Source organism: Phragmites australis, chromosome 3 (assembly GCF_958298935.1).
Source record: "Phragmites australis chromosome 3, lpPhrAust1.1, whole genome shotgun sequence".
In the NCBI taxonomy this organism is placed as follows: domain Eukaryota; kingdom Viridiplantae; phylum Streptophyta; class Magnoliopsida; order Poales; family Poaceae; genus Phragmites; species Phragmites australis.
In genome coordinates, this window is record NC_084923.1 from 2,419,053 (window position 1) to 2,430,447 (window position 11,395).

The 11,395-nt window shown below is 43.2% G+C and overlaps 1 protein-coding gene across 1 annotated transcript; it reads right to left on the reverse strand.

The window, feature by feature from the left end:
- Positions 1 to 5,046: 5,046 nt before the first annotated feature.
- On the reverse strand, positions 5,047 to 7,804 carry LOC133911527 (F-box/LRR-repeat protein 10-like). The gene is made up of 4 exons (XM_062353800.1): positions 7,527 to 7,804; positions 7,226 to 7,431; positions 6,950 to 7,043; positions 5,047 to 6,687 (listed from the first exon to the last, which is right to left on the reverse strand). The coding sequence occupies exons 1-4, from the start codon at positions 7,707 to 7,709 to the stop codon at positions 5,266 to 5,268; spliced, it is 1,905 nt and encodes a 634-aa protein (XP_062209784.1). The 5' UTR covers positions 7,710 to 7,804; the 3' UTR covers positions 5,047 to 5,265.
- Positions 7,805 to 11,395: the final 3,591 nt, after the last annotated feature.

Genomic DNA, 11,395 nt, shown 5'->3' on the forward strand with positions numbered 1-11,395 from the left:
TTTAATAGTGTCCGGAAAACCTAGCGATGAAATTTAGGGTCCGACGCTACGAGGAAGGACGGCGACTTGTGCACGCCCTTGGACATGTCCACCGGCTCGAGCTGGAACCGCACGTCCTTCTCCAGGAGGTAGGCCGCCACGCACGCCACCGCCGGTGCGATCACCGGGCCGTATACCGTCACGGGTGTCGCCATCGCCTCGCCGCCAAGAGCGGGTGGATGGGTTAGGGTAGGGTACTAGCACACTCACTGTCACTGATTGAGACTTGAGACTCGGAGAATAGTCAGATGCCACCGCACAGTGACATGTTGCGTTGTCCGTCGGTTTTTGCATCCTCCGGGCAGGGCATAGTGGATCTGGTCTCCATGGCAAACTGCGCATAGAGAGAGAGAACCAGTGGCGGATCCAGCCCAGGTTAGGGAGGGGTGCTGGGCCTTCTGCTCTTCAGCATTTTGGGCTGGGTCCGTGCTATGTAAGAGGGATTTTTAAAAAAAATTTGAATTTTCTCCTTTATTTCTCTGTGCTTCGTGGGCTGGGCCCGTGCTGCAGCCCCCCAGCACGGGCCCTGAATCCGCCCCTGGAGAGAACTGCAAATAAATTCTTTTGAGACATGTTTGAAATACATGAGTTGAGCTGAAATTTGAGCAATCAGCAATTCCAACAGCGTTTAATGTAAAAATGAGGAAAAAAAAACAATAGCATAGCATTCACTTCTAGCAGGGTTGCCTAAGTTGGAGCTGCAGTTGCAGTGTAGCATTCCATCCAGAAGGAAAAATACGAATTTGTACAATATACTTGAGCGTATTTACTGAAATAGACAATAATTTTTTGTATTTACGAATTTAACAACTGATTTGTATTCGGCACACCGTGTGCCGAATATGGCCAACAGTGCTGTATTTGGCACACAGTGTGCCGAAAATTACTTTTTTTTACACCGTGTGTCGTCACGTCACGTCGTGTCACACTTTATTCCTTTCGCTTTACACTTTATTCGACAAAAATACAAATTTATATAATATACTTGAGCGTATTTACTGAAATAGATAATATTTTTCTGTATTTACGAATATAGCATCATATATTCGGCACACCGTGTGCTAAAAATCACATGTATTCGGGACACCATGTGCCGAAAATCACATGTATTCAGCACACGGTGTGCCGAAATACCTGATTTTTTTTTTGCATGTGACAAATATGGTCGTGGACGGCATCGGTTCGCTTCTGTCATCTGATACTGGTATTTTGTTATTTCATGTAATTGGCAACTTTCAACTAAATTTGAAACGAGTTGTTAATTTAACTGTCATTTTATCTCGGTGAGTTAGCACTTCATTTTATGTACCGGTGTGTTGTTATTTCATATAATTAGTAACTTTCAACAAAATTAGAAATTATTTGCTAATTTAAATGTACATTTAAAAATGTATGAGAAAGAAAGCATATAGTCTCTAAGGCGGCTGATAATCTTAATATTTAGGTATGTTTGAATATGCACAATATTAACCTTGTATCATTGATCATCCTAAGATGACGGCGGAAAGTGACGACATACATTAGCGAAAGAATGCCAGTTGTGCCAGTCAAGACTATCAGGGTAATATGGTTGTCATCTTCGAGGTGGTGGTTGGAAGTTAAGAGGACGGGTACAAGGAAATCCAACATCATCTTCACGGTCATCACGGTCCTCCGGAGATAGAGGCCTCGGAGGGAGGGGTCGAGGTGGATGAAATTGTCATCGTCTTTGTCTTGAGGTATCACGGTATGAGCACGTCCTATTTCGTTGTTAGTTGACACCATGTCGATGTGCTATGTAAACGTCCTCTTGTAGTGTTTATTGAACCTTCTCCTGTATGGCTGGTGGAACGTCGGGGCATTAGTGGCATGAAATCATCATCAGCTCTTGTACCCTTTAGGTTCGCTGATCTTTGTCGACTTCTACGCGAACCAGGTATCACACCCCCGTCGAAGAGCATATGCATTGCCAAGAAGTGTGGGATTTCTTTGTTGATGAACTCTGTGTCTTCTGGGAATGCCTAATGCAGAAGAGTGGCATTCGAATCAATAGTAATAAAATAAGTATGGTGACCAAATAGACAATGATGAACCTGTATGTGGGATGCATACTGGTCAGAAAACATCGCTATCTTTCTTTGCCTCGTACAGAAACTCAGCACAGAAGGATAGTCGGCTAGTTTGCATACCCTGAGGTATATTTAGCGGCGCTCATGCAAAAGGACCCTAAGGTCGTCGGTTGTTAAATGTAGGAACGGAACGATGAACGTAGAATATGGCGGTCTTGCATGTAATTTAGACACAGCTTAGATTAGGTTGCTCTCATTGAAGGGATCATCATTCCCTCCATGCACAACCTGCAAGTAGGCATTTAATGCTATATCAATCGTTGTAGGTGTTCATAGGTAGCCAGTACTAGAATATCCCGTCATATAGGTATTGATTTTTTACTGCAACATTTTTGCTCTGCACCAAAGCACAAATCGCTGGTTATTTAATACACATTAAACATATATGAAATATCGTAAATGATATATACAAATACTTAATAAGTTACTCATAAATAAGTTATGCGTCCTAATTAGTTGATAAAGATTATATAAATTAAATGTAATTACCTGAACACTGCAATATATGGCGTCGGCGTCGTTAATGAGCCAATGTAATATATTGTGTACTCATCTATTTTGTGTACTTATCTGTACTATGTGTTATTTATTATATTATGTACTCATCTATACTGTACAATACACTGCAGTGTTCAGGTAATTACATTTAATTTACATAATCTTTGTTAACTAATTAAGACGCATAACTTATTTATGAGTAACTTATTAAGTATTTGTATATATCATTTAAGATATTTCATACATGTTTAATGTGTATTAAATAACCAGCGATTCGTACTTTGGTGCAGAGTAAAAATATTGCAGTCAAAGATCAATACCTATATGACGGGATATTCTAATATTGGCTACCTATGGACACCTACAACGATCGATATAGCATTAAATGCCTCCTTGCAGGTTGTGCATGGAGGGAAGGATGATGCTTTCAATAAGAGCAATCTAATCCAAGCTGTGTCTAAATTGCATGCAAGACAGCCATGTACTGCGTTCATCGTTCTACTCCTACATGTAACAACCGACGACCTTAGGACTCTCTTCCATGAGCGCCGCCAAATATATCTCAGGGTGTGCAAACTAACCGATCATCCTTTTGTGCTGGGTTTCTGTATGAGGCAAAGAAGAATAGTGATGTTGCCTGACCAGTATGCATCCCACATACAGGTTCGTCATTGTCTATTTGGTCACCATACTTATCTTATTGCTATTGATTCGAATACTTCTCTTCTGCGTTAGACGTTCCCAGAAAACGCAGAGTTAATCAACAAAGAAATCCCACACTTCTTGGCAATGCATATGCTCTTCGGCGGGGGGGGGGGGTGATACCTAGTTCGCGTAGAATGCGACGAAGATTAGCGAACCTAAGGGGTACAAAAGCTGATGATGATTTCATGCCACCAATGCCTCGACGTTCTACCAGCCATACAGGAGAAGGTTCAACGAACACTATAAGAGGACGTTCACACACCACATCGACATGGTGTCCAACCAACAACGAAATAAGACGTGCTCGTACCGTGATACCTCAAGACGACGACGATTTCATGCCACCTCGACCCCTCCCTCCGAGGCCTCCATCTCCGGATGATCGTGAAGTTGATGTTGGATTTCCTCGTACCCGCCCTCCTAACTTCCAACCAACACCTCGGAGACGACAACCATCTTACTCTGATATCCTTAACTAGCACAACTGACATTCTTTCGCTAATGTATGTCGTCACTTTTCGCCGTCATCTTGAGATGATCAATGATACAAGGGTTAATGTTGTGCATGTTCAAACATACCTAAGTGTTACGATTGCTCGCCGCCTTAGAGACTATATGCTTTCTTTCTCATGCATTTTAAAATGTACAGTTAAATTAGCAAATAATTTCTAATTTTGTTGAAAGTTACTAATTATATGAAATAACAACACACCGGTACATAAAATAAAGTGCTAACTCACCGAGATAAAATGACAGTTAAATTAACAACTCGTTTCAAATTTAGTTGAAAGTTGCCAATTATATAAAAAAATCAGGTATTTTGGCATACGGTGTGCTGAATATATGTGATTTTCGGCACACAGTGTGCTAAATACATGTGATTTTCGGCACACAATGTGCCGAATACAACTTCCCTGTATTCGGCGTACCTTTGCCAAATACAGTGTATTCGGCACACGGCGAAAATCCATTTTTAACATATCATGTGCTGAAGATAGATACTAGATTCGTAAATATAGAAAAATATTATCTATTTCGGTAAATACGCTCAAATATATTATATAAATTTGTATTTTTTTCCTGTCCAAGGCTTTCTCCTTGTCTTGTTAGACTATGGAGCAGACACAAAGAATTGGAGGTGACGTGAGGAGGACCCCGCCATTTTACCAAAGCGAAACAACTTCGAGCAGACCTATGGATCACGTACCGAATAGGTCAGCATTAGGGCAGTGCATACTCACTCCAAGAATGTAAGACGTATTTTATTTGTAAAAAAAATATCAAGTAAAGTTTAACTATTAATTTCACTTATAATATGATGTCAATTGCTATAAAGTAAGCATCATATTAAAAGTACATTGAAATACAAATTTATTAAAACAAAATTTGTATACTAAATATGTATTTAGTTTCACTAATTATCCATCAAAACTTATGAAGTTTGATTTTTTTTAAAAACAAAATACACCTTACATTTTTTAAGGGAGGGAGTACACCTTGAAAGATAACCGGTCGAAAATAGTTAGCGTACGAGTAAATATGTCAAATGGATAAAACAGAACATTAGCTTTACTATTAGAACGACCAACACGTATCTCATGAGGCAAGGTCACGAAATAACTTGACCAGGGCAAAATCTGCAAGGCAGAGAGACCTGACAACTGAAATAAGGGTATGCAGAAACCACATCAAGAAGTGATAAAGCAAATATCTCCATATAAAATATACGGAATTTGAATACAACACACATAACGTCAGGTTGCCATGCGCACACGGAACGGCCACCAGAAGAAAGGTACAAGACGACGATATCTTAACGGCTGCTACACAGATAGACACATGGCTGGTTGGAGCTCGGTGATCATTTTTGGGTAAGCAACCATAGCACATGACAACAGTTTACCAAACTGTTTCCTCATTCTTCCATGATGGCGTCATCATCTGATATAGGTTCGCCATCCAAAAGCCACTGCTCAAGCTCATCAAGATCGTCATCATTGTGCCGATACCAGTCAGAGGACGTGTCCCAGAGCACAGTGCCTAATTCTTCACCACGACACGCCATATGTAAGAAAGGGCGGCTTCGAGCCAGGGCATCTGCCATAACCCTATTCAAACTACCTGTTATTCCCAGCCACCGCAATCTCGGGAAGTAAGGTTTCTTGAACCATCGGGTTGCAAGTGGTGTAATCCCACCACAGTCGTAAAGATCCAGCAGCTGCAAGCTGCTGCCGTAAGTTCCACCATCAAATTGCATGGATGCAAGAGCCATCACAGAGGTATCACCAATTTTCGGATTTTCTCGCATTCGGAGTTCAATAAGAGGAGTTCGACTCCTTGCTAACAACATGATACCATCATCTGTGACACTTGGAATTCTTGAGAGATCCAACACCTGTAAGCTCTGTTTAACAGAACCAGCAAATAACAAGGGAATACAATCATTTGTTAGCTTCCGGCAACCCCTCAGAGACAATGAAGTTAGAGGACATGTTCCACGGCCCAGATACTTCAATGCTTGGTCACTAATATCAGTACCATCCAATGTCAATATCTGCAACTTGGGAAGGCAGCTCAGAGCTCTTACAGCTTCATCACCCAAACTGCGGCAGTCCCTAAGATCCAGTACATTGAGATCCTTGTTGAATGATAATCTCTCAATCCCAACATCAGTAAGGAGTTTGCACCACCTCAGACTCACATGTGTTAAGCAAAGAGAAGTAGCTATAATGTCATGGAAAACAAGATCAGTTAGGTGGCTTCCATGAGACACCCTAAGCTTATGAAGACCTGAACAAGAGTGAATGATAGCCCTGAAACCGGTGTCTGTAACACGGGAGAAACCACCAAGACAGACACTCTCAAGATTTGAGCACTTGTCAGCCATTAGCAGGATTCCCAGATCATTTACTCGCCGGAAGGATGTTACTAAGAACTCCTGACTTCGCATCAACGAAATATGCTTGAGCTTACCATGCGGATTGATTTGCTGAAGACCAGCATTGGTGAGATCTGATGACGATGAAGGCTCTATAATAGGTGCATCCTGCAGGTCCAGATGTGTCAATGATGGAAGAGCAGCTGATATGGAGCAAATCAAATGATCGGTTATGAAATCCACAGCGAGGCATAACTTTTGGAGGCTAGGAAAGAAAACTGGTGCCTTGACATAATCCATGCACTGTTGTGATTCCATAACTGCTGTCAGAAGCTCAAGTAACATTGTCATTGGAATATAACCAATCTCAAGAGATGATAGCCTTTCGGAAGCAGATGCCCACACATGACCGAAATTGGGGTCATCAAAAGTTGAGAAATCAAGTGCCAATCTGAGAGACTGAAAAGGAAAAAAAGAAAATGTCAGACTAATTCTAGATCAGTAAAGCTATTCAAACTTTCAAAGTACAGTTTGCATAACAGTTTCTCATCAGTAATTCACGTAAACATAATGAGGATGGGCTCCAGAAAGCTAACATATGATTGAAGTCAGCTAATTAGACAACTAAACGCTAGCAGTTGACCTGATTGTTTCCTCAATCAATCACCAAAACTGATCAGTTGCCACACCAGTGACCGAAATTGAACCAGTTCTGACTTACCTCCAACTGAGAACATCCAGTGAGTAATTCCTGTAGATCAGAGAATTTTACCACTAGACCCCTACGCTCACCAAGAGAGTTGAGAGAAAGCGCCCTACATCCGTAAGAAATGTGCAATTCAGTATCATAATATCATACCGTACAACTGAAGTACTGAACCGAACAGAACGATGCAATACAAGCAAACAGTTTGGTGCATTACATTTCACATAAGCAAGCCTCAGATGGCAAACGGATTTGTATATGCCGTAGCGAAAATTAACAGGTATAAAGTACCCGAGATCTCTGCAGGTGGTGCCGAGCTCGCAGAGCAGGCGGCCGCTTATGTTCTCGCAGTTGAGGAGGAGGAGCTCGTGCAGGCCGGGGCGCGCGAGGCAGCCGATGGCGGCGTCCTCGAGGCGCGCGCAGTCCAGCCGTAGGCTCCGCAGGCTCGGGTTCGGCGGCAGCAGCGGGCGTAGCAGGCCGTGCGTCAGGGCCACCTCCTTCAATCACCAAAACCACCGAAACGAGATGCGCGTTAGTCTCAGTGACGCGGGGAAGCAAAAGTAAGGGCGCGCGCGGGTGGGAGGGCACGGACGAGGAGGTGGAAGGAGGGGAGGAAGGCGAGCGCGTGGGAAGCGCAGGTGCGGAGGCCGCGGCAGGCGGCGGCGGCGAGGAGGAGGGAGCGGACGTCGAGGCGGGATAGGATAGTGGCGACGACAGCGGCGGGGAGCGCGGAATCCATCGGCGGGACGGGCTCGATCGGATCTGGCGGGGACATGGTGATGGGATTGCTGCTGTGTTGGCAGGTGGGAGAGAGAGAGATAGAGATGGCGGTTTTTTGAGGAGGCAGAACCGTTGCCTCCTTCGCGGAAGCTTCGTTCCGGATCGCATCACGGGGCCCACGTCCGCCGCATGGTGCGGTGCGCTGCGCCGGCGTGGTTGCTGCGCGGGCCGAGTCGCATGTTAGATGGTGACATCACCACTCGCCTACATGAATTCGGACAAAATTTCTTATTTGCTGTCCTAAGCGATTCAGAAATAGTAAGTTAATTTTTTACGCGGTCTTTAAAACTAGATTTTAATTAAGATTTTCTCATAAAATATATGATTTATAATTACATAACTTATATAGTGTGAAATTATTTTAAATTATGAATCTAGTTGTATAATTTTTATATATTAGATATTATTATAATTTGATTCAATGTTAGTTAAAGTATACAAAGTTTGATTTTTCTCAAATAAAATACATCTAATATTTCTGAACGTAGGATGAAACTAATTTTCTATTTACCATCTCACAAAATGAACTTTCTTATTTGATACTGCTCCCAATTTTTTTATTTCTTCCTCATCATTGTTTATCCATTTGATCTAGAAAGAAAGATGGTGGTCTCATGTGTGCTCTTTAAATGATGAATCCTAGAATGTGATGTACTAGAGAGTTGTAGAAAATTTATTTATGTTTTTTAGGATTTTTTACGTTGAATTTGGATGAATAGATCATGAGATATAAATTTTTGAAGTTGTATTATTTGCTGATCATAAGAGGAGCTGCATGGTTATATTTGTGACTATAATTAGATATAGCAAAATCCAGAGTTATTTTTTTAATACTAAAGTTATAGAAAATTTTGTGTAGATAATTTTAACATGCGTATTTATTGTGTTTCATATTGTAGAAAAATACATATATGAAAATAATGAGATGACTAGATTGCAGTAGATATTTCCTCCTAAAGACAAATATGTCTTTTTTATATATTAAATGGATGACAATGTTGAGAAAAAAATAAAAAATAGAATTAATGGTAAATAAAAAAGTTTATTTTCTAAAAATATAAATAGAGAAACACCTTACCTTTCGATAGCAAATAAAAAATCCTCTCTAAATTCTACGTGGTCCGGGTTAATTCGCACCGGCCGGTAAATTCAGTGGAGCTACGAGCGTAATTTAACCCTCGTGGTTTGCTTCGTTACTCTTGTTCTTGTAGCAAGATTATTCACGTTTGAACGAACGGATGTTGAAACTGTGGGGTACATGTAAACTTCTTGGAAATTTCGGTACCTCACGTATGCTCGGCGACAGCTTCTATGCAGATAAGATTGTCTATGCTTGTATCGGCCAGAGTCAACATGGCTGCTATGCAGGGCCCGTCCCGAGGGGGTCGAGCGCCGCGGTTGCTTCGGGTCCTTAAAATCAAGAGATCTCTTTTTTATATATTTATGTATAATATATATATATCTAACAGTTCGTATGATAACAAATAGAACTAGATCTAATATAGCAGTTAGGTTTAGTAGTTCGTACGGTAGGACGTAAGTAGTATGGTTCCTTCGGTCTATAAAAATTAAGTGACTTGTCTACCTAGCCTATATGATTATTTGCTTGTTTGCTTGTTTCATGTTTTTTTTCCGTACAGACAGTCTAGTTTCTTGCGTTTCGTGGGACTACGACTCTAAGACATCTCGCATGTCCGCAACATTGATCGAGGACATGCATCAGTCATTGACATAGGAGTTTTCGTCAATGGTTTTTCTGCTCTGTAGTTTCTACTTCACCTCAAATGCATCCGATCCTTGTTGAGATCGCACGTTTGAAATATGGAAAAGTCCCACTTGCTCCGGTGATCAATGGGTCCAGCGTTTGTACTACGATGCTAGCACCTACGAGCAAATAGCTCCAAAGCTAATATAGTTACAAGCTAACTGCTGCATGTACCGATGAGTAACTAAAGTTGTACGTAGCAAGTTGTATATAGGTATATAAGTATCTCTACCTAGCTAGTATGCATTAACGCAAGCATACGTACATGTACTCTGATCCCTCACAATTTGTTCAGCATTTATGATAATTTTGTTCCAACTTACTGTAACGGATGCATTCCAAGTTGTTTATGTTTATCGTAAATGCTTATGGACTCTACCTAGAATATTATCTTTGTAATTAATATATAAATATTTTAATATTTATGTTCAATAGGGTCTCGCTTTTAGTTTCGTCCTGAGCCACTGAAATCTTAGGACCGACATTGCTGCTATGAAACCTTTACGGTAGCTTTTGGTGCAAGTGTCTATTGTGGAAACCCCTGCCGTGTCGTGCATTTGCGCAGCATGCACCAACCACCCGTACGCTCTCCCTCCTTCCCAACGCCTCTATCGAACCAGAAAATGATGTCATTTGCTAGATTAGAGCTTATTTACTGTAGAAAATGATATCCATAGCTTAAGGTATCATATATTAAATCTAACCATTTATTAGACTGGATATTTTATAATTGTTTCCTTTAATGATTAAATTACAACTCACTACCCTTAGGGCTAATCTTGTCATTTTGGTAACCCAATTCACCGATCGATTATTTCCCCTTGATCATGTGCGCCGCATCTCCGTTAGTGCTTGCAGCCGCCGTGACCGACTCCACCGTCCTCTCCTCGTCTTGAGGCGCGATCGAGGGAGTTTGTTGACCCGCCCGCCCACTGCCGCCGTCGTTCAGGGCCTCTGGCGCGAGTCCATCACGCGCCTAGATCCCGACCGTGGGAGACGAGCGACTAGGTGAGGGGGTGTCTAGGGATCTCATCCGCCCACCCGCCCGCCATCGTCGCCTAGTCGTGGGAGACAAGCGACTAGGTGAAGGGGGCGTCTAGGGATCCCGCCCTCCCACCCGCCCGCCTAGCCGTGGGAGACGAACGACCGGGTGAGGGGAGCGCCTAGGGATCCCGCTCGCCCACCACCGCCATAGTTCTGGGACTCTCGAGCGCGGTCGTCGCCTGCCCAGATCTCGGCTGCCCGGTTGTGGGAGACGAGTGACTTGGTGAAGGAGGGAGGCATCTAGGGATCCCACCCGCCCGCCCGCCTACTGACGCCGCCATACGAGGCCTCTGGCGCGCCTCCTTCCCCACGCCGGAAGACCTCTCCGTCGAGCCGTCACGTCCCGTGTTGCACCTCCTTGACGTACGCCACCATCTCGACGTACTGCCTTTGCTCCTCGACTTGGCTGCCTCCGCTCCTCCGCCCATTCCTCGCCGGCACCACCTCTCCTGGTAGCCAGCCGGTCCGAGGCTACACGGAGCTGCTCATTCCTCTCGATCCCAGGCACCTGCTCGGTTCTTCTAGCATAACGTGTGTGATTTCGGTCCAATTGTCTAGATGAAGTGTGTTTGTTTGATCCCCATGGCCATGCTGTTGTCGTCATAGACCGAGCTGGAAGTGAGAATCTTGATCAGATTGCTTGGTGGATTGTGTGGATTTATGTCCCAGATGCGCACAACAAGTAGGGCACAACAACTGTCAAGTTGCCTCTCAAGAGTGCCACCGATGCGCACAAAGCCACCATCGCAGCTCTCAGGGCACTGGGGCAAAAGGGCATACGGGCTTCATCTCTGGGGTGCTCCTATAGCATGCAGATCCCATGCGTCATGCTAGATTGATGTAGCCAGGATGACCTAAGCAATAGGGACATC